Source organism: Quercus robur, chromosome 2 (assembly GCF_932294415.1).
Source record: "Quercus robur chromosome 2, dhQueRobu3.1, whole genome shotgun sequence".
NCBI classification, from domain to species: Eukaryota; Viridiplantae; Streptophyta; class Magnoliopsida; order Fagales; family Fagaceae; genus Quercus; species Quercus robur.
Window position 1 is genome coordinate 59,678,752 of NC_065535.1, and position 23,547 is coordinate 59,702,298.

The window sequence follows — 23,547 nt, forward strand, 5'->3', positions numbered from 1 at the left end:
AGTTGTAAATTCAAATTAGAACTAACAATAACTTATCACTTATAATTTGTTGTGAAAATATTATGAATCTAACAATTTTGTAAAATATTTATTACTAAATTATTTTAAGAAAATTAATTACTTTCATGAAAAATAGAAAAAATTGACAATAAAATAATCTGTTTTTTTATAAAAAAATTTCTAAAAATATATCTGGCGTTGCTGAACATTTCCTAAAAAGAAAACCATTCAAAAAAAAAAAAAAAATACATTAAAAAGGGCAATTTAGTCAAAATAGAAAAGTCAACTTCAGAATTAGTTCCTTCCCTGCACCTTCCATGTACCAAAGTCTTGTTTGTTGAACTGCTGGGTTCCAACCTTGACTACGGAACTCCCAATTAAAAACTCGCTTTCATTTTTTTTTTTTTCCCAAAAAAAACAAAACAAAAAATCGCTTTAATTTAAAATTTTTCATATATATCTTTTTCCACACGTATTAGTTACTAATATTCCGCGTAATAATTCCCTTCGCTTTCATTTTCACATGTTCTTCTTCGTCCCTAAGATTCTCTCTTTTTCTTCTTTGATTTAAATTCCATATTATTGGAATTAAAAAAAAAAAATCAGAAAATTCAAAATCACATATCAGTCCCTTTCAGAAAGCCCTAATTTTGCTCTGCAACTCCAACGATCTGAAACCTCTTTTTTTATTTTTCGTCACAAATCTTGAACAACTATGCTACATAGGAGTTTCAAGCCCGCGAAATGGTAATCTATGACTTTTTTTTTCTTGCTAATTTTCAGACTCTGTTTGGTTTCCGAGAAATCAGATTCTTTATTATTTGCCTTTGTTTTAAGCGATTAAGAGGAATTTCGGATTTTACTGTTCGATTGATGGAATTGGATATGAGAATTTTGTTGAATTTTGGATTGTTTTTGGTTTTTTGGTATTCAGCAAAACAGCGTTGAAGCTTGCGGCGTCGCGGATAAAGCTGTTGAAGAATAAGAAGGATGCACAGGTGAAGCAGTTGAAAAGGGATGTGGCTCAATTGCTAGAGTCTGGGCAGGAACGGACTGCTATGATTCGTGTATGTTATTCAAGATCCTTGTTGTTTTTATTGGTTTTTTTGAGTTTCCATTTAGGTTTTGGTCACTTTTTAATCATTCTGTTGTGCTTGTTATGATTTTACTTGTCATTTGGTTCTTTTCGATTGAGTACAATTGGTATGGATATTGTTGCTATCAATAGCGTGGAATCAATAATCAAGCTATTTAGCTTGTGCGCGTATAGTCAACTGTGTTTAAGACTCACTGAATGCATGTGTAACTTAGTGGCATCGGTAATTTTAATAACCCATGTGGAATTATGCAATGGGAAATGTTCCACCATTCAATGATAAGTGAATGATGGAAAAATTTGGAAAAAAAAATATATGGGCTCGGATGATTTTCAATTGATATGAGGATTTTTATTGTGGATATGAAATATTATAATTTTTTTTTAAGTGGAAAATTTGCAGCCATCAATTTTGACTTTTTATAAGGTTAAGTAGCAAATTAGCAAAGATTTCACTTCATGCTCTGGAATTTTGCATATGACATCTTACCTTAAAGGTAAATTGTATCTGTGTCTTTGATTTTTATACTTTGTTAAGGTATTAATGTGTGTCGAAACCGAATGCTCCTCTCCCCTTCCTGTTTCCCTATCTTTGACTTCTCTTTCTTCTAACTTATGTTTTTAATTCTTTGTCTCAGGTTGAACATGTTGTCAGGGAGGAGAAGACAATAGCAGCATTTGAACTTATTGAAATATACTGCGAACTCATTGCAGCACGCTTACCAATCATTGAGTCACAAAAGTATGTGAATTTGTAAAAGTTAATAGTTATGTTGATTTATAGCACCCTTGCTAGCATGCATAATTATGTACACCAAACAATATTAGTGTGTGTAGGTAAAAACATTTCCTTTTTTAATTCCCTTTTTTTTTATAAGTAAGAAAGATGTATATTCAAAAAGCTGCTTTATGCATAAAAAGCACAAAGCAGTCTAAAAATTAAGAGGAAGAGAAAAAAACAAAGTAGAAAATTAATTACAAAAAAGGAGAGAACAAAGGAACAAATGGAGAGATTCACTAGATGCGAGTCTCCAAGCCTAAGACCAGCCAAACATAGAACCACTAAAAGGAGCAAGCAACTGGTCTTCGGAACTGTCCATGTCCTCAAAAGTCCGCCAATTACGCTCCCTCCTTATACACCACATTAAGCACAACGGAACTAAATTCCAAATGTTAGACTACTACTTCCCCAACCAATTCCACCAACCAAAAAGAACATCTGGAACCATTCTTGGTAGGATTCACAAATCCCAAAAGATCTAAAGCAAAGCTCCACAATCAATGAGCCTTCTCACAATGAAGCTGCAAATGATCCACAGTCTCCCCACAACAACAAATAATGCACCAATCAACAAAATCAAAACCCCTAGCCAGAGACACGCGTTTCAATGTGGTAGATCATAACTTTGCAATAAAGTTAGAAGCAATAAAGAAAGACAGCCCTTTCTTGGGAAAATGTCTGATGTCATTTAAATTCCTGTCAATCATGTGGCTCTATGGTGTCCACACACTGATATGGCTTAGCTTCAGTCCTGCTGAGTGAGACATGAATTGCAGTCTTGTAGGTGCTCCACTGTTTGATTTAGTATAATAGTTTAAATTATGTTGACAGCCGACTCCAAAAGCTATCAGAATTTGTAACTTGCAACATTATGATCTTAATTGTGAAGGGTTCCGTGTATAGAGGTTTATATTGACTTTACGTAAGGAGATCATTCTGAGAGCTTGCATTGTGTTGATATATTTCATATTTTTCCAGAAACTGCCCCATTGATCTGAAGGAAGCAGTTGCAAGTGTAATATTTGCATCTCCAAGGTGTGCGGACATTCCTGAGCTCATGGACGTCCGCAAACATTTTACAGCTAAATATGGAAAAGAATTTGTCTCTGCTGCTGTTGAATTACGTCCAGATTGTGGTGTAGGCCGTATGGTAAGTTTGCATATGTTGAAATCGCAGATAATAACATAATCTCTGTCAGAGATCAATGCTTATTTTTAATGTTTTCCAATTCAGTTGGTTGAGAAGTTATCTGCCAAAGCACCTGATAGCCAGACCAAGATCAAAATCTTGAGTGCAATTGCTGAGGAACATAACTTCAAATGGGATCCTAACTCATTGCAAGAGAAAGATACAAAGTCTAATGAGGATTTGCTGGTAAGTTTAAATCATATCTAATTGGTCCATACATTGCTTGGTGTGAGATTTTCATAAAGCATATAGCTAATTTGAGGGTGAGGAGTAATCTATATATGCGTGTCATTGTTTATATGGTTTCTTTGTTAATGTCATTTCCATATATTTGAGCAGAGTGGACCAAACACTTTCGAGAAGGCCAGTAAAACGTATGTGGAACCTCACGTCCAAGCTCCACCTAATCATGATTACAGGGGACCTCCTAATGTTCAAGTTTCACCTAAACATGAAGCAAAGCATGATGTATCTGGAAACTTCCACAATTCAAGATCGCCTCACTCCCAAAATTTTAATTCTGCAGATGTCAGTGCCAATAAGGCAACAACATTTGGCACCTTTAATGCAGAAGCAGGATCTTCAGGTATGTGAAGTATTCATTTGAAGATTGTAAATGCTTACTCTTTAAGGTCTTACATAGTGGAAACTTTTAATATATACTTTTTCTAAAGGTGGATTTATGGGATCATTTTTCTTGTAGGAACTGGAAGTGAAGAGAAAGAATTTAGGCAGTCATATTCTGGGGATAGTAATGCTTTTTCTTCGAGTAGGCAGAATTGGAATATGGAATTTAAAGATGCTACTGCTGCTGCACAGGCAGCTGCTGAATCTGCAGAGCGTGCAAGCATGGCTGCCAGAGCAGCTGCCGAACTTTCAAGTCGTGAAAAGTTCACTGGGCAATATTCTATGGAATCACCAAAGTCTTCTGCTTATGGTCTAAGCCATGAAGGGTCTCAAAAATATGCGGAGTCAAAGTTGCAAGGTGGACATCTTGCCAAAGGTCCAATTAGTAATGCCTCTCCTAGAAGAAATTCTTGGAAGCAAGATGTTCAAGTTGATCATACTGAACAAGATAATTTGGCAGGAGCAGCTGACAGGTTTTACAGGGATGATCATAAGAACACTGAGAAATCTACCTGGTCAGCTTCCGTTGATAATAACCCATTGGTTAATGTTTCCCAAAAGACAGATAGATATACTCAAAGGAACTCATCTGAACTAGAGAACAGTGACTCTGTAGGTGAAGTGAGTGTGAAGAAACAATCCAGTAATAATAAGGTAGAATTTGTTAGTGACCTGAATGATGGTATGAAATCTGAAAAAATTGATTATGTTGGAGATTTAAGAATCAGAAAACAATCAAGCAGAGCTTCCTCTCATTCAAGCACTTCTAGTGATGAACACATTGATATTTTGAATTTGAACCACCAAATGTTAGGGAATGATGCTGATCAGGACTCTCCTGTTATTGATGAAGTGAATATCGGCACAAATGATGAGGAGACGACTTCTTATGACAATGCTGCTGTAGTTTTTGATGGATATGGTTCTGGTGATAATAACTACAAATTTGATGAAGAGAATGAGTTCACAAGGCAAGAATCTAGTTTGTTTTTTTCATCACCAGGTAGAAAATCACCTGTAAATCTGTTCGAAAATACAAATGCTTGGAGCCCCAGGAGAAACATTGGTGAGTCCTTGGAAGATTCTATTTTTCAATCACATTCTTTCAGTGAGCAGCCTTCTTCTTCTGTGGTTTTTTCTGAAAGTTTGACAAGTTCTACAGCTCCTTCACAGCCACATGATCTGTCACATGTAACTTATGATGATTCAGAGGGCCCAAGTTCTGATGGTGAAGAGGAGCTAGACAAATCAAAGCTTGTTGGGAGTGACTCTGATATATATCATCGTGAACAGAATGTTTACGACAGAAATTCTGATCTGAACCAGAGTGCAAGTCATGGGTTAACAGGATCTTCATCTGTAGAGAAGGAAAATGTGGCATCTAACAGAAAGCCATGGTTACCAACCTCTTCAGTTGATTCAGACCCCATGGAAGTACGCTTTGATACAAACCAAGGAAATAAATTTAGTATTGTATCTGAGAAAAAGTTTGGTTATGGTGACGTGCCATCTCCAAGAGATAAGAAATCAGAATCAGACTTGAGCATCAAGTACAATGACCACACGCCACAGTTAACTGATGCTAGGAAAGATGATGAACTTCTGAAAGAATCTAGTCTAGATAGTGGTAGTGAGTTGAACTTTGGAAAGTTGAAAGGAGGCCTTCGAAATAAGGGTTTCAGGCATCCACCTTATACTAGGAGTCCATCAGGCAGTGCCTCATCACTCAAACAACCATCAGATGATACTTTTTCCAAAATCGAGCAATCCTCTTCTTCTGTAATGGGCAGGACTTCAGTTAGTTATGATGTTGGCAATGAAGAGCCACACAATCAGAAGGTGATTTTAAAACAAAGTAAAGAACCATACTCAACAGTCTTGGTCTCATCTTCTGATTCTGATAATGATGATTCGAAGGAGGAGCTCTCACAACAATCTATTAGCAGTAGCCGAGAGCCATACAATCAGAAAGCAGGCACTAAAGTAAATAAAAACTCAAGCTCAAGGGTCCCAATTAAATATTTTGGTGCAGATACTAGTGATTCTGAGGAAGATCTTCCTAAACAGGCTTCCTCTAGCAATGCTCGACCAATTACTGGATTGTCGCGGAGGACCAAAGCCCCTTCTTCAAGTACCAGTAGAAGTTCTTATTCTAAGGCTACAGATATTCCTGAGGAATCATTGACTCCTGACTATGGAGTGGAAGGGAAAGCCTATTCAAGGAGCTCATATGCTAGAGAATCTCTAACAAAGCCCTCATCTCAGACTAAGAGCTCAGATCACTGGGGAAGTGATGAGCAGCGTCAGTCAACAGAGCAGGCAGCTTCTAAGCCAATGCCAGTATCCAAGAGGTCCTTGCATGAGGAAAGTTTAAAGTCATCCACAAGGAAACAGTCATCTGGTTCTCTTCCAGAGATATTAACTTCAGTTAGCACTGAAAGGAAAGCCCCTTCAAGGAGCTCCTATGCTAGTGATGCTCTAACAAAGCCTTCATCTCAGACCAAGAGCTCAGAACACTTGGGAAATGTTGAGCTGCGTCAGTCAACTGAGCAGGCAGCTTCCAAGCCAATGCCAGAATCCAGGAGGTCCTTGTATGAGGAAAGTTTAAAGTCATCCGCAAGGAATAATTCATCTGGATCTCTTCCAGAGATATTAACATCTGTTAGCACTGAAAGGAAAGCCTCTTCAAGGAGCTCGTATGCTAGTGAAGCTCCAACAAAGCCCTCATCTCAGACCAAGAGCTTAGATAGCTTGGTAAGTGCTAAGCAGCGTCGGTCAACAGAGCAGGTAGCCTCTAAGCCAATGCCAGAATCCAAGAGGTCCTTGCGTGGGGAAAGTCTGAAGTCATCTACAGGAAACCATTCATCCGGTTCTCTTCCGGAGAGATCAACCTCAGTTGAAATTCCACGGTCTCCAAGTTCAAGTGCAGAAACTCCATCTAAGGAAAAGGGTAGTCATGTTCACCCAAAGCTTCCCGACTATGATGCCATAAGTGCACACTTCCAGTCTCTCCGACAGAGTCGGTAATAAATTGAGTTACTTACCACATAGAATATAGGTACTGTTACATGATTATTGTGGGTTGTTATACTTTTACAATGTGTATGTTTGTAATTACATTTTTGATCCGAGAACCCAAATAGCTTTGTTTGTTATAGCCTTATAGGATGAGTAAGATTATAGTTTCCTTGTCCAAAACGAGTCATGTCAGTTAATATATTTTTTTTGGTCATTCTTATATTCTTTTTTGTACCATAAAAATATAAGGTTACATTGGTTTGAACGATCTTGTAGCGTAATGAATTGTTTTCTCTTGGTTGACTTTAAAGATCAAAATTTTAAGAATGTGAACCTCCCTAGTTTATGCATGTCATTCTAATTTGTAACTGGCTTACTTTTGTCCAGTACAATTTATATTTAATTTTTAGGTGCTCTTAGACATCCAAAGAAAGGCAGGCTGATGTTTTAAAGTACTGGAGATTAGGGGTGGCAATATTTATCCATATCTATAAACCCATCTAATTTGGTTAAGTCTTAACCTAACCCATTTAAACATTTGGGTTAAATGGATAAAGACCCATTAAGTTATTTAATTATATGGGTCTTAATAGATAAACCTACTAATACCCACTAAAACCCATCTAAAATTTAAATAAATAACAAACTATAAATTTCTAAAAAATGACTGAAATTCTCCCGAAACCTAAAAATCAACCAAAATACCCCTAGAAGCCTAAAAATTACCAAAATATCCCCAAAATCTAAAAAATGACCGAATTACCCCTAAAACTTGAAAATTACCAAAATACCCCTAAACCTAAAAAATGATCGAAATATCTCTAAAACCTATAAAATGACTAAAATACCCCCGAAACCTATAAAATGACCAAAATACCCCTGAAACCTAAAAAAATACCGAAATAACCCTGAAATCTATAAAATTACCAAAATATCCGCTAAACTTAATAAATGATTGAAATGCCTCCGAAACCTTAAAAATGACCGAAATACCCCCAAAACCTCAAAAATGACCAAAATACCCCCAAAACCTCAAAAATGACCGAAATACCCCTAGAAATTAAAATTACCAAAATACCCCCCCCCATAAACCTACAAAATTATCGAAATACCCTCGAAACCTAAAAATGACCAAAATATCCCCTAAACCTAAAAAATGACCAAAATGCCTCTGAAAGCTAAAAAATGATTAAAAAATAACTAAAATACCCTCGAAACTTAAAAATGACCAAAATACCCCATAAACCTAAAAAAGATGACCGAAATACCCCTAAAACCTAAAATATAAATAGCCTAGTATTTTCACAAAAAATGAAACCCAAGGAAGGGATGAGGCTTGTATTTTTATCATCATTATTATTATTTTTTGAAGCTGTATTTTCATTATAATAAATTTCTAGACCTTACCCCAATTGATTGCATGTAAAGTTTAATTACACTGAAGGGTTATTGTAATGGTGAGGAGCTATCTTCTTGTTCATATATCAGTCATACTCGATCGATTTTCCCCTTTGATTGTAAAATTTGATTGATTTTGCACTAACTTATAAGTGTGGCAATTCGCTTTAGCAAAATGCAAAATGTAATATATTTTGCCCTCGTATTACACTTTGTTGTTCCTTGATATTTTTTAGGAGCTTATTATTTGCAGTAACTGTAGAAAGGTGTCACGCAATTATTAGGTCTGATAAGATTTTTCATGACCCAAGGAAATGGTTAAGCACATTTGTGCTTATACCCTAAATGTTACTCTTCTTGTTTTCTTACCAATTTTAGTAGCATATCCTCTTTGATGGCCAGTATAGGTTTCCTTACCACTTTGAAAGTGCATTAATTTTCTAGAAAAGTACCAATACAAGGCATCACCAAAGTACACCATCATTTCTTACATCGATCTACATTGTTTTCGGGACCCTGGATGAAGTACATTTATGTTTACTCCAAATACATTTCCTTTAAAAAAAATTTCTTGGTAAAACCATTTATTTTTCAGCATAAGATATAATCGGTTATTAGGTAATACAAGTAATCAATTGGTTTCAGGTTTGTGAAGGTAGATTTATCGTTATATGAAGCAAAACTCATCTACAGCAAATTTATATGGGAGAAAAGAATTGGTTCCAAACTGACTTTCCAACTAGGGTAGGGATATTTAGAGTAACTTAATTTTTTTTTTTAGCTAAAATTATTCCAAAAAAGAGAGAGAAAGATTTCCTATATTTTGGTAATTTTTGAGGTTTCGGGTTATTTTTTGTCATTTTAGAGGTTTTGGGTGTATTTTGGTCATTTTGAAGGTTTAGGGGTATTTTGATCATTTTATAGGTTTCGGGGAAGTTTTGGTAATTTTTGAGGTTTTGGGTTTTTTTATTTATTATTATTATTATTTTTTTATAATCATTTTAGAGGTTTTGAGCATATTTGGTCATTTTAAAGGTTTAGGGGTATTTTGGTCATTTTATAGATTTGAGGGTATTTTGGCCATTTTTTAGGTTTAGGGTGTATTTCGGTCATCTTATAGGTTTTAGGGGCATTTTTGTCATTTTATAAGTTTCGGGGGGTATTTCGGTCATTTTCTAGGTTTCCCGGGGGGTGGGGAGTGGGAGTATTTTGGTAGCTTTTAAGTTTTGGGGGGTATTTTGGTCAATTTTCAAGTTTCCGGAGTATTTTGGTCATTTTAGGTTTTGGGGGTATTTCGGTCATTTTTTAGGGGATTTTTTTTTTTTTTTTTTTCCATTTAGCATTATTTTAGCAACAATTTCATTAGTTAGTATGTTTTTGAAACATTTTAGCAAACTAATGTCTCGAGTTTGTTAGACTCGATTTCAACTAAGGAAATCGAGTTTAATGCACTTGATTTATGCTCTGCCAGAGGCTAATGTGGATTTTTTATACATGTGGATCTCGAGTCTAATACACTTGATTTAGGCTTTGGATTTAGAGAAAACAGAGAAGAAGAAAGAAATATTTTTTTGTAGGTGGGTTTGGTTTTGCAGGTAGAGATGGTAACAAAGGGGTGGATTTGGTTTTGTTGTGGGTGGGTTTGGTTTTGCAAGTGACTTCATGGGGTGGGTCTCTTCTTCTTCTTTTCCTTCTTTCTTCTTCTTTGTTCTTCTTGTTTGCTTCTTAGATCAGTAAAATTAAATCGAGTGCATGAGACTTGAGTTCTAGGTGTATAAAAATTTCCACATCAGCCTTCTAGGGCATCAAAATCGAGTGCGTGAGACTCGATTTCGTCAATTGAAATTGAGTTCAAAAAACTCGAGATGTTAGTTTGCTAAAATGTTTCAAAAACATGTTAACTAACGAAATTGTTGCTAAAATAATGCTAAATGGCAAAAAAAAAAAAAAAAAAAAATCCTTTTTTAGGTTTAGGGTGTATTTCGGTCATTTTTTAGGTTTAGGGTGTATTTCGGTCATTTTTAGATTTGGGGGGGGGGGTATTTTGGTCATTTTAGTGGTTTTTGAGTATATTTGAAGATTTTAGAGATATCAGAGGTATTTTAGTCATTTTAGAGGTTTTATGTGTATTTTGCTCATTTTAGAGATTTTGGGGATATTATGGTCATTTTTGTGGTGTTTGAGCATATTTGGTGATTTTAGAGATAATGGAGGTATTTTGGTCATTTTAGAGATTTCATGGGTATTTTGCTCATTTTAGAGGTTTTGGAGGTATTTTGGTCATTTTAGAGGTTTCATGGGTATTTTGCTTATTTTGGAAGTTTTGGGGATATTTTGGTCATTTTAATGGTTTTGGGGATAATTTTGGATGTCCAAGGGTATATTAGTAATTTTGGAAGTGTAGGGGTATTTGGGTCATTTTAGGTATTTAAGGGTATTTTGAAGTCAGAGGGTATTCAAGTAGTTTTAGAAGTATTTGGGTCATATTGGGTTAAATGGATGGGTTACTAATTGTTGAGGTACAAATTTTAGGACTCTAATTTCATTAGCCCACTCACTAAAAAATATCCACACAAGCTCATAAACCATCTTGAGCCCACATAAATATATCCCACAAATACTCTCTATACAAGCCCCATAAATTATTTTGGACCCACACAAATACTCACCATACCATTACTATATTGGGCCACAAAATTATACCATCTCTATAAAAAGCCCAAACTCATTTACCATGTGGGCAAAACCCAAAAAGCCCAACAAAACCCTCTAAAAGCCTGTTACTACATGGCATCTCTAAAAGTTCGTTGTTACATGGCACTCTAAAAACCTGTTGCTAGACAGCACCTCTAAAAGCCCGTTGCTACACGACACTTTAAAAACCCATTGCTACATGGCACCTCTAAAGTCCGTTGCTATACGGCAATATTTTTGCAAAATCTTACAAGGCCCCAATATTATTTTGGCACCTAATTTCACAAAGCCCAAATGATATTTTGACACCTATTTTTACAAAGCCCAAATATTATTTTGACACCTATTTTATAAAGCCCAATATTATTTTGGCACCTATTTTACAAAGTTCAAATATTATTTTGCACCTATTTTACAAAACCCAATATTATTTTGGCATCTATTTTACAAAACCCAAATGCTATTTTGGCACCTATTTTACAAAGCCCAATATTGTTTTGGCACCTATTTTACATATACTAAAGTCTCTAATTCATGGGAAATAATTACTCATCCCTAAAAAAAAATACTTCTCTTACAAAATATATAAAAGCCTATGTATATCACCCATGGCAAAACTATTCATTTTTGTAGGGTTGACTAAGCCCAAAGAAGCTCAATTACAAAGCCCAGCTGAGCCAGCCCAACTCACATACAAATCCCAGCAGCTGAAGCTCACGTGAGCTGTCCAGTGAAGCTTCAGCACAACCTGACAGCTGGGGCTCATGGCCATCAGTTCTAGCTTGTCCAATTAGATCAGAAGAGGACACATGTCCAGCAAGGGTTAAACCCTTCCTTACCAAGTTGAATTCTATCATTTCTCATGTGACACAAAGCTGGGATGACATGACATAAGGCTGAGAAGCTTTAACCAACTGTCTTGCCTTTCTTCTCCAACTCATGCGGTCAAGGACTAAGGGCAGCCATAACCAGGTGGTGAGAGCTTTTGGAACAACTGGAAATCAGTTCATTTTCATGCCAAAAACATGAACTCTGGTACATGGGCCAAGCACATGAACCTCAAATGGGGAAACTTAGGGAAATGTGGTTTGGAGGGCATTAAAGGGATCTCCAGCAAAGTTACCAACAAAGGGCTCCAAGATTGACACCTGGCTTAGGGTGATGCTGATGTGAACCCCGTCAAGAATAACGAGACCCAACAACGAAAGGGAACCCAAGATCGTTCTATGGACAGATTCAAATGGGAGACCTCGACCCGTTGTTTATGACAAACAAGAACCTCGGTATAAGGAAGACGCCACAAACGGTGGTGGAAACTCCGTTTGATAAGTCGAGATGAACGCCACGAGAATTCCCGATAAGTTTAAGTAGTTCTTCAAAGAACCAAAGAGAATAAACCTCACAAGTTTTATCAATAATGTCTGAAAAACGTTTACAGACTTAGATGACTATTTAAGGGCTCCTTAAAACTTGACAAACAAGAAAATATATTCTAAAATAACTCCTAATTGATACCTAACCATATTAGGAATAAAGTTTGACCTAAGAAGTATTAAATGCACCTAAAAACAAGGAAATAAATCACCTAAACCTAGAATAACGTTTTTTACATAGACCCAAAATATTTCATGCAAATTCTTAGCCTTGACTGGATCCTTCTAGAACTTGAATCAAGGTGACGATTTTTTTTGTTACCCACGTGGATCATGCTCAATGGGCCTCCACGAATTTGCTTGAGCTCATAACTCTTGGATGAGTCCATTAAGTACATCCTTGAACTTCTTTGCTTGTGCTCTCATAACTGGCCCAATTGGTACTTGAACGAGATCCTTCGATGCGGTGCCTTGATCTCCATCATTCCCCTCCTCTTGAAAAGGATTTGCCCTCAAATCATCACCTACATCAAAAGGACTCAAATCAGTAACATTAAAAGTGGCACTTACATCGTACTTACTAGGTAAATCTAGCTTGTAAGCATTGTCATTGATACGCTCAAGTACTTGGAAGGGACCATCTCCTCTTGGGAGCAATTTGGAACATCTTTTCGCCGGGAATCTTTCTTTTCTCATATGCAGCCAAACCCTATATCCGGGTTCAAAAACTAGTTTGCGACGTCCCTTGTTGGCTTGTGTGGCATATTGCTCCGTTCTTCGCTCAATGTTGAGTCTTGCTTTCTCATGAATCTGCTTCACAAAGTCAGCTTTCTTTTTGCCATCTAAATTAATGTGCTCCATCAAAGGTAAAGGAGATAAATCCAATGGAGTTAAAGGATTAAAACCATACACAATTTCAAATGGCGAAAATTTGGTAACAGAATGAACAGCTCTATTATATGCAAACTCAACATGTGGTAAACATTCTTTCCATGTTTTGATGTTCTTTCTAATGATTGCCCTCAATAGAGTAGACAAAGTCCTATTTACTACTTCAGTTTGACCATCAGTTTGTGGATGACAAGTAGTGGAAAACAATAGCTTAGTACATAGCTTACACCACAAAGTCTTCCAAAAATAGCTCAAGAACTTAGCATCTCTATCTAAAACAATAGTCCTAGGCATGCCATGTAATCTCACAATCTCTTTAAAGAACAAATCAGCAACATGTGAAGCGTCATCCGTTTTGTGACATGGAATAAAATGTGCCATTTTAGAAAATCTATCCACGACCACAAAAATTAAATCTCTTCCACGTTTAGTCCTAGGCAATCCTAATACAAAATTCATTGAAATATTAATCCAAGGCTCACTAGGAATTGGTAAAGGAGTATACAAACCGTTGGGCTGCACTTTGAATTTAGCTTGCCTACATGTGACACATCTACCACAAATCCGTTCGACATCTCATTTCATGTGAGGCCAATAGAAGTGTTCCAAAATAGCTAAAGTCTTTGCAACTCCAAAATGTCCCATTAATCCCCCACCATGTGATTCCTGCACTAATAACTCCCTTATAGAACAATTAGGCATGCATAGCTTATTTTCTCGAAATAGGAATCCATCAAGCTTAAAGAACTTACCAGAGGCGATTTTATCATAAGCTCGATATTTCTCACAAAATTCGTGGTCTTCAGCATATAATTCTTTAATGTGTTCAAAACCAAGCAATTTTGCATCAAGTGTGGAGAGTAAGGCATACCTACGAGAAAGTGCATCGGCGACTACATTCTCCTTACCTTGCTTGTACCAAATGATGTATGGAAACGTCTCTATGAACTCCACCCATTGCGCATGCCTTTTGTTTAGCTTGTGTTGGCCCTTCAAGTGTTTCAAGGACTCATGATCAGTGTGAATCACGAACTCCTTAGGCCATAGGTAGTGCTGCCACGTCTCTAAAACCCGAACCAATGCATACAACTCCTTGTCATAAGTTGGGTAGTTTAAGGCTGCCTCGCTGAGTTTCTCGCTGAAGTAAGCAATTGGTCGTCCTTCTTACATAAGAACAACTCCTATACCAATACCTGAAGCATCACATTCAATTTCAAACGTTTTAGAAAAGTTGGGCAAAGACAACAAAGGTGCGTTAGTCAGCTTCTCTTTGATTAATTGAAATGCCTTCTCTTGTTCTTCTCCCCACCGAAATCCAACGTTCTTCTTGATCACTTCGGTAAGTGGTGCGGTTAAGTTACTGAAGTCCTTCACGAACCGCCGGTAGAAATTAGCAAGTCCATGAAAACTACGAACATTACCTACACTTGTGGGACTCGGCCAATCTTGGATTGCACGTACCTTCTATTCATCAACCTGTATACCTTGTGCACTAACAACAAATCCCAAAAATACAAGCTTATCGGTGAAAAAAGTGCACTTCTTTAAATTAGCAAACAACCTTTCTTTCCTTAGCACATCTAAAACGAATTTCAAATGTACTACATGATTGTCTATGTTTTTGCTATAAATGAGTATATCATCAAAATAGACAACAACAAATCTGCCTATAAATACACGTAAAACATGGTTCATAAGTCTCATAAAGGTGCTCGGAGCATTAGTCAAACCAAAAGGCATAACTAACCATTCATATAAACCATATTTTGTTTTAAAGGTGGTTTTCCATTCATCTCCTTCTTTTATCCTAATTTGATGATAACCACTTTTTAAATCAGTCTTAAAAAATATGCAAGAACCATGCAGCTCATCTAACATATCATCTAAGTGTGGGATAGGATGACGATACTTTACCATTATGTTGTTGATGGCTTGGCAATCAACGCACATTCTCCACGTCTCATCCTTCTTAGGTACAAGTAAGACCGGAAATGCACATGAGCTCATGCTCTCCCTCACGTGCCCTTTCTCCAACAATTCACTTACCTGCCGTTGAAGCTCCTTTGTCTCCTCGGGATTGCTCCTATAAGCTGGTCGGTTTGGAATGGTTGCACCGGGAACAAAATCAATTTGATGTTCAATCCCTCGGATTGGAGGTAACCCATGTGGTGTTTCCTTGGGAAAGACATTCTCGTACTCCTGCAAAAAAGAAACAATAGAACTAGGCAAAGTAAGGTCAAGTTCGTTAGTATTTAAAAGTGCCTCTTTGTACAAAAGTACAATCATCGGCTTATTTGAAAACATTGCTCGTTTGATCTCACTCACTTTTGTATAGAAATTCTTCTGTTTTCTCTCTGATTTTCTCTCAAGGGCCGAAATTTGATTTTCTTTTTCTCCCTCATTTTTCTCGGCCTCTCTCTGATTTTCACTCTTTTTCTTTTGCTCACTCTCTTTCTTTTGATCACTCTCCTTCTTTTGATCACTCTCCTTTTGTAATCTTACTTGATCCTCGTATACTTGCTGCGGTGTCAATGGTACAAGAGTGATTGATTGTTGATTAAGTACAAAAGAGTACTTGTTCGTAAAGCCATCATGCTTTACTTGCCTATCGAACTGCCATGGACGCCCTAGCAATAAGTGTCCCGCTTGCATTGGTACTACATCACACAACACTTCATCTTCGTATTTACCGATTCGAAATGCAACTAACACTTGCTTGTTCACCCTGATCTCACCACTATCATTTAGCCATTGCAACTTGTACGGTCTAGGGTGCTTTACCATGGGCAATCCCAATTTCTCCACCATAATTGTGCTTGCAACATTAGTACAACTACCATCATCAATAATCACATTACATACCTTGTCTTTAACGTAGCACCTAGTGTGAAAGATGTTCTCCCGCTGTATTTCATCAACTCCTTTTACTTGCAAGCTCAATGCTCTCCTCGCTACCAATGTCAATGCGCCAGGGGCTAAATACTCCTCGGAAATATCCTCTAATGGCAGCATGTCGTCGATGTCGGAATCTTCATCATCGGTCACAATTTCACCATTGGCTTGCAACACCATGACTTGCTTGTTTGGACATTGACTTGCTATGTGGTCCCTGCCTTGATATCTAAAACATTTAATATCACGATTCCTAGAGGTAGAGGCTTCGGTTTTACCTTGAGGAACGTGGCTGGTGGTCGAGGACTTGGGCTCGAGTTTGGGCGTTTGTGACTTGTCCAACGGCTTAACATGACTCGATTTCCAAGAGGTAGAACTAGAGTTATGGCCTGCTCGTGTCCCATTCCCTCTCTTGAGTTGTTGTTCCACTTTGATAGCCATATGCACCATATCTTCCAATTCCACATAATGCTGCATCTCTACCTTATCATGGATCTCCCGGTTTAAGCCAAGCAAAAATCTAGCCATTGTAGCCTCCCGATCCTCCTCTACATTAGCACGGATCATAGCAATCTCCATCTCCTTCTAGTAGTCCTCTACGCTTCGACTCCCTTGTCTAAGACCTTGTAGCTTTTTGTACAACTCTCGGTAGTAGTAACTTGGAACGAATCGCTTTCTCATCACTACTTTCATCTCCTCCCATATGTCTATTGGGTGTTCTCTATTCTGCCTCCTGTTTATCACAAGCTGATCCCACCAAGTAATAGCATATTCAGAAAATTCAATCACGGCTAATTTTACCTTCTTTGTCTTGGAGTAATTGTGGCAATCAAACACGAACTCCATCTTCTTCTCCCACTCAAGATATGCCTCAGGTTCAAACCTACCTTGAAAGGATAGAATCTTCATCTTAATACCACCCAGGTTGTTATCTTCGCGATTCCTAGCTTCTCTAAATCTTCCTTCAGGTCTTCTATTGCTAACAATGGAATCCCAATCTTCTTCTTCATCAAAACCAGACCCATAACGCTCTTCATCCTCCTCCCTCGGTGGAACTCTTTAACTTCTATGCAAATTACGACCGTTTTGTGGTTGCTCCTTACGTCTATTCTCCATCTGATCTATCCGTTCGTGAACCTGCGCCATCTCCATCTTCATCACACGCCTCATCTCACTCATCATGGCCTCCAAAAAACATTTTCAAATCAGCCAATTTTGTATCATCTTTGGCAATGCTCTTACCACTATCGTGAGACATGATTGCTGCAAAACAAAGGTTAGAAGAAAGAAAAAAAAAAAAAAGAAACCTCACGAGTCACTCTCTTACGTGTTTACACTCAAGAATGTGGATCACTCTCCACTCGTGTTTCACTCAAAATAATATGGCTTTTACCCTCTGATGTTCTCACCACTCTTGCCTTTTTCCACTCGATAATTCTCTTTCAATTCTTTTGAAACTAAACAAACAACTCAAAATTTCCAGCAACAATTCACCAAGAACTAATCAAGGAATCTCATATTTGAACGTAAGGAATATGGAAATTTTCAGATTAGAATTAGAAGGAACATGGTAGTTTTGGAATTTTGGAAGCACAAAATAGTGAAATTTTTTTTTTTTTTTTTCCGGACTCCTTTCTGTCTTCTTCTTTGACTCTCTCTTCTTCTTTATTTATTTATTATTTTATTTATTATTTTTTTATTTTTATTTTATGATCAGCAACTAGCTTTTGAGAATAATGAAATAAGATTTCGAAATAACTAAGAGATGTGAGACTAGACCAATAGTTTAGACATCAACAAGACAAACCAAGATTTGAACAGATAGGGTAAAGGAAATTCAGCTAAAAAGAGATAAATATGTTAAAGGATAGGCAAACCTGAACTAGAAACCTTGCTCTGATACCAAATGATGTGAACCCCGTCAAGAATAACGAGACCCAACAACGAAAGGGAACCCAAGATCGTTCTATGGACAGATTCAAATGGGAGACCCCGACCCGTTGTTTATAACAAACAAGAACCTCGGTATAAGGAAGACGCCATAAACGGTGGTGGAAACTCCGTTTGATAAGTCGAGATGAACGCCACGGGAATTCCCGATAAGTTCGAGTAGTTCTTCAAAGAACCAAAGAGAATAAACCTCACAAGTTTTATCAATAATATCTGAAAAACGTTTACAGACTTAGATGACTATTTAAGGGCTCCTTAAAACTTGACAGACAAGAAAATATATTCTAAAATAACTCCTAATTGATACCTAACCATATTAGGAATAAAGTTTGACCTAAAAAGCATTAAATGCACCTAAAAACAAGGAAATAAATCACCTAAACCTAGAATAACGTTTTTTACATAGACCCAAAATATTTTATGCCAATTCTTAGTCTTGACCGGATCCTTCTAGAACTTGAATCAAGGTGACGATTTTTTTGTTGCCCACATGGATCATGCTCAATGGGCCTCCACAAATTTGCTTGAGCCCATAACTCTTGGATGAGTTCGTTAAGTACATCCTTGAACTTCTTTGCTTGTGCTCTCGTAACCGGCCCAATTGGTACTTGAACGAGATCCTTCGATGCGGTGCCTTGATCTCCATCAGATACAATCTGACCTAAGGAGCTATGATTCTAGTAGCAGCATAACCAAGATCATTAGCCTAATGCATGCTTTAATCCCATCAGCTAAGGCCAATCAGCATTCAATGCTAGGTCAGAACTCCAGCTGTCATTACCCAAAACAACAAAGAACATCCTAAAGCTGAGCTTACTACTCTTGGCCAAATCCTAGGAATGATTCTCTATGGATTTTCTGAAGATTAAGGATGATTTAACAAAGATTATTTGCTAATTACCCCCTCAAACTCAACTATAAATGAAACTCTCCATTAACACTTCAACACACACTAAGAGATACACTAATAGAAAAGAGTTCTTCCTTAACTTCTCTGTTTGGCCTTCTCTAAGCTTTGGCAAAGTTCTGAGTCACTAAGTTCTTAGCTTCAAGCTTAGAAACTAAGTTCTCTAGCTCCTAGCTCATAAATACCCCTCATACCTCTATCTATAAACACTCATCTATCTCTAGTAGAAAGCTCCAGCAGCTTTACTAAACACTCTCTCTCACTACTCATACTACCCACAAATGACCCTCACTACTCACTACATATTCTGTATCCATGAGCATGTCCTGACATCACAATGATCTTGCTGTGCTAGTTGGAGTCTCTCTTTCTCCCTTCATCTCACACTAAGTTTCCTCATTACTTGTTATAATAGAACCTATGATATTTGTTTATTCATTTACTATTGAAGGTTATGACGTGACTGTTACTATAGAGTTTTTTTCTCGTATTATTGTATTAGAAGACTCTTCTCCAGAGTCCACGGATGATGAGTTTGAAGATATAGATATTTTCCTTAATTTGTGAATATCTAACGGCTGGAGGTTTATTCTGCTTTGTTTCACTTTACCGTTGGGATACTTTATTGCTGAAATATTTTACTACTGGGTTATTTCTTTATTGCAGTATGCTTTTTATTGTGTTGACGTGTCTGCTGTAGGAAGTGTTTTTGGGCCATCTCATAACCCTTGTCAGTCCCATCCTAGGCCCAAGGTATGAAAAGAGGGCAAACTCTTCAAAAACTTCATTGATAGCATTTGGGCCATGCTTTAAGCCCATTGTCGAGTTTCAGTTTAAGCCCCCAACCCAACATAAATCTCATTTGTCGGAAGGAAAACTTTTTCGCCCTCGACACTAATTAAATGGGTTGGGTGGTTAATGGGTAATTAATTTATATATAAACGGGTCATAAATGAATAAATGGGTAATTACACACCCAACCTATTTATGACCCAACCCGTCCATTTACCACCCCTACTGGAGATGTCCTTCGATTGGATAAACATCATCTTTACATGGATCAATTATGAACATCATTTTTATTAAACCAATCACATTAAGTTATGAAAAAGTGTTGTGAAAATTTTGTGTTATTAGATTTATCGTAAATAACGAGGTTCGAGTTTATAGTAAACTTTTAGTTCAGCGATGGACAGGATCATGTTGAGGGATTAGATGCTGTCAAACTCGCTATTGTCTTTATTTGCAGAAATGCAAGCCTGTTTAGTGATATATCTTTCATGTAATTTAATAATTGTCCTTCCAAGAATTTAATAACAATAATATATTAATAATAATAACAACAATTTTTTGACGAACTTTTATACCATTTGAGTGGTACTTGGTACTTACGGCTTATTCTTGAGCACTGAATGGATTGGTTATTCCATCTGCTTACGTTATTTGAAGTTTGACATATTAAAATGGTTGGCAGCCAACGAGAAGAACAAAAAAATAGTTTTCCTTTGGCAATTAATCTTGTTTAATTACTTGTTACTTGTCAAAGTAGCATACGTGAGCTAGCTGTACCATGCGTACCATTTCAAAAAAAAAAAATACTTGTCACCGACGCTTTTGACGACATTGGCTTGGAAATATTCTTATGAAAAACATAAAAATAAATAAAATAAAATAAACCTAGAGGAAAGGACTGAGGAAGCCTTATGCAGGGGAACATTATTATAGTTGAAAGTTGAAAATTGCCAAAGCTTGCGAGAGGCCCTTGACTAAAAGTCTAAAACAAAGTCTATAAGAGAGCTTTCATGGTGGAACTGAGTTTGTATTGAAGAAACAATAGGAAGTTGTTGAAACAATAGACTCTTAACAATTCAAAGTTTCAAATATTTTCTTCTTCTTTTCCCCAAGCCAGAAGTTACAAGGTATGCCTCCTTCTCTTCATTTTATTTGCACGGTTTTTTTTTGGGGGGGGGGCTAAATTTTAAGGGCTTTGTGGTTTGGTTAGTTCTTTTTTTTTTTTGATACATGGTTTGGTTAGTTCTAAGTTCTTCACTATGTGTTAAAGGATGAATATTCAGAAGTCTCTTGACACCACGTTTTTGTTGCACTTGTAGCTTTATAATCTGATATTAGGATTGCCAGCATAGTTAAAAATGTCTCGTCGTTTGGGTATGCCGTTTCTCTTTTTCTTGGGGATTTTGTGATTGAGATTGATGTGTAGGCATGGTAACTTTTACTTTATTTTATTTTATTTTATAATCGGTAGCTTTTACTTTCAAGGATACATATTTGGGAGACTAGGGCCTGTTTGGTAAGTTAGTTTGAGTAATATTATTTGAGTGTTTTTTATATACGTGTTGGTGAAAAAGTGTATTGAAAAATGTATAAAATTGTTTAAAATGTGAAAATGTTAGTTAGAGATAACTAACCAAACAGGCCCTAATAATTTGGACATGGTATTACATTTATTGGTTGCATGTATCCACCCTCTTAAGCTCTCACATATGAGTGGACCCCACACTAGTGAAACCCACTTCATGTGAGAGAATAAATAAATATATATCATATACATGGTAAAATCTATATATATATATATATATATATATTAAGAGATAAAATTCAGAGAAAATCCAATTAGATTTTAATTGGATTTTCAATTTTGCACCATGTATCTCGTTTAAATTTTTTAAATTTTTGGGCCAAAATAAATGATATATTAACATTTGCTATAGTGCTTAATATATAACACTATTTACCAAAAATGCACAAAAGACACCATCCATTGGACTGAAATGCAAAAAAATTTACAACTTGCTATAGTGCTTAAGCAAATATACATAAGCATTGTAGCAACCTGTAAATTTCTTTTTATTCCTCTTTTATGTTCAGCCTCCTCTCTTGTCTCACTTTCTCTCGTCTCTCTCCCATTATAGCATTAAAGTAAGATTATTTTAATGTGATATATTATAAAACATAGAACAGATGTATAGTGCGTTATAAAATAGATAAAATGGGTTTTTAAGTGAAATAAAATGTATATTTTTTCTATTTTTTGCATAACCGGAATGCTCTAATATACTATTTTAATTATACTCCATTCCATTAAAAATAGTTATATCAAAATTTTTGGGTCTACTAGTAATATAATTATAACGATGTTCTTTTTAAAGAACTTACTATGGCTTTTTAGTGGCACTTACGACTTGTCATGAGCACCATTGTGTAAGGTTTATAATTGTTGGTTAATTCCACGTCAAACTTATTTGTATCTTATTGGTCTAAATTTCCATTTGTTTGTGCAAATTTATTTGTATTAAGTTGGTGAGGTGAAAAGATCATGTGCTGAAATTGAAGTTGTGAATTGATTTACTTCACTGAACCTGAGACAATTCAGTTACGTTTTTTTTTTTTTTTTTTTTTTTTTTTTTTCTACAGATACAACCTTTTTGCCCACCGATATAAGCTCCATTTCCCACAAATTTGTTACCCCAAAGTCTCATCTGAAATTTTTTGAGAGAACCCATAACTTTAGAGCAACACACAAACCAACCTTTCGAGTTTTTGTGTCAATTCACTTGGGACGCGTTGGAGTTTGCAATTGGAGGCTCAATTGTAGATTTCGTGACTAGAGTAGAGAAAGGACTCGAGAAATCGGTTGCTAGTAGGAGCTTGGAGGTATTGAATATATATTTTTTTTACTTCTTTACTTAAAGGACTTTGTATGTAAGATATACTACAACCATTTTTTTTTTTTAGTGTATCATTTGATATTGTGATGTCTCAGAAAGATTTTTCCGCCTAATACTCGGGTTTTTCTTCTCGTAAACACTTTGTTGTCTTGTGGGTTATTGTGATTTTACGTGGTTTTGCTTTATTTAATGTTTATCCATGCATGCTAATGTCAATTGGCTAATCTTGTACACAATTGGGATTTACATTTTGTGATTAGTGATTACCATAAAATTGGCATTACTGGTAAAAATTAGAGATCTAAATATCTTGAGTGGGAAACTCTTTTACAATGTGTATGTTTGTAATTACATTTTTTATCCGAGAACCCAAATAGCTTTGTTGGTTATAGCCTTATAGGATGTGTAAGATTATAGTTTCCTTGTCCAAAACGAGTCATGTCAATTAATATATATATATTTTTTTGTCATTCTTATATTCTTTTTTGTACCATAAAAATATAAGGTTACATTGGCTTGAACGATCTTGTAGCGTAATGAATTGTTTTCTCTTGGTTGACTTTAAATATCAAAATGGTAAGAATGTGAACCTCCCTAGTTTATGCATGTCATTCTAACTTGTAACTGGCTTACATTTGTCCAGTACAATGTCTATTTAATTTTTAGGTGCTCTTAGACATCCAAAGAAAGGCAGGCCTGATGTTTTAAAGTATTGGAGATTAGGGGTGTCAATTTTTATCCATATTCATAAATCTATCCATTACCCACTTAATTTGGATAAGTCTTAACCCAACACATTTAAACATTTGGGTTAAATGGGTAAAGACCCATTAAGTTATTTAATTATATGGGTCTTAATGGATAAACCTACTAATACTCACTAAAACTCATCTAAAATTTAAATAAACAACAAACAATATAAATTTCTAAAAAATGACCAAAATACTCCCGAAACTTAAAAAACAACCAAAATACCCCTAGAAGCCTAAAAATTACTAAAATACCCCCCCTAAACCTAAAAAATGACTAAAATATCCCTAAAACT

At 36.2% G+C, this 23,547-nt stretch overlaps 2 protein-coding genes across 16 annotated transcripts in view; both read left to right on the plus strand.

The window, feature by feature from the left end:
* Positions 1–495: 495 nt before the first annotated feature.
* LOC126714278 (uncharacterized) lies at positions 496–6,925 on the plus strand. Its single transcript, XM_050414347.1, has 7 exons — positions 496–747; positions 935–1,067; positions 1,735–1,838; positions 2,856–3,027; positions 3,112–3,252; positions 3,406–3,652; positions 3,770–6,925. The coding sequence occupies exons 1-7, from the start codon at positions 716–718 to the stop codon at positions 6,718–6,720; spliced, it is 3,780 nt and encodes a 1,259-aa protein (XP_050270304.1). The 5' UTR covers positions 496–715; the 3' UTR covers positions 6,721–6,925.
* Positions 6,926–20,490: 13,565 nt separating this feature from the next.
* LOC126714279 (probable caffeoyl-CoA O-methyltransferase At4g26220) overlaps positions 20,491–23,547 on the plus strand; it is a 30,543-nt gene continuing 27,486 nt past the window's right edge. For 3 of the 15 annotated variants that reach the window (XM_050414354.1, XM_050414355.1, XM_050414356.1), the window contains exons 1-2: positions 20,542–20,735; positions 22,249–22,488. The gene's annotated coding sequence lies outside the window, so the exon portion shown is untranslated. Of the gene's footprint in view, positions 20,736–22,248; positions 22,489–23,547 lie in introns of all 15 variants that reach the window. The other 12 variants (XM_050414362.1, XM_050414363.1, XM_050414353.1 and 9 more) reach the window with 11 other exon arrangements.

Excerpts from the sequence above, each read along its gene's own strand:
- LOC126714278 (XM_050414347.1), top strand. The coding sequence starts at position 716 with ATGCTACATAGGAGTTTCAAGCCCGCGAAATG. Across the intron at positions 1,839-2,855 it reads CCAATCATTGAGTCACAAAA|AAACTGCCCCATTGATCTGA; the intron begins GTATGTGAATTT and ends ATATTTTTCCAG. Across the intron at positions 3,028-3,111 it reads ATTGTGGTGTAGGCCGTATG|TTGGTTGAGAAGTTATCTGC; the intron begins GTAAGTTTGCAT and ends TTTCCAATTCAG.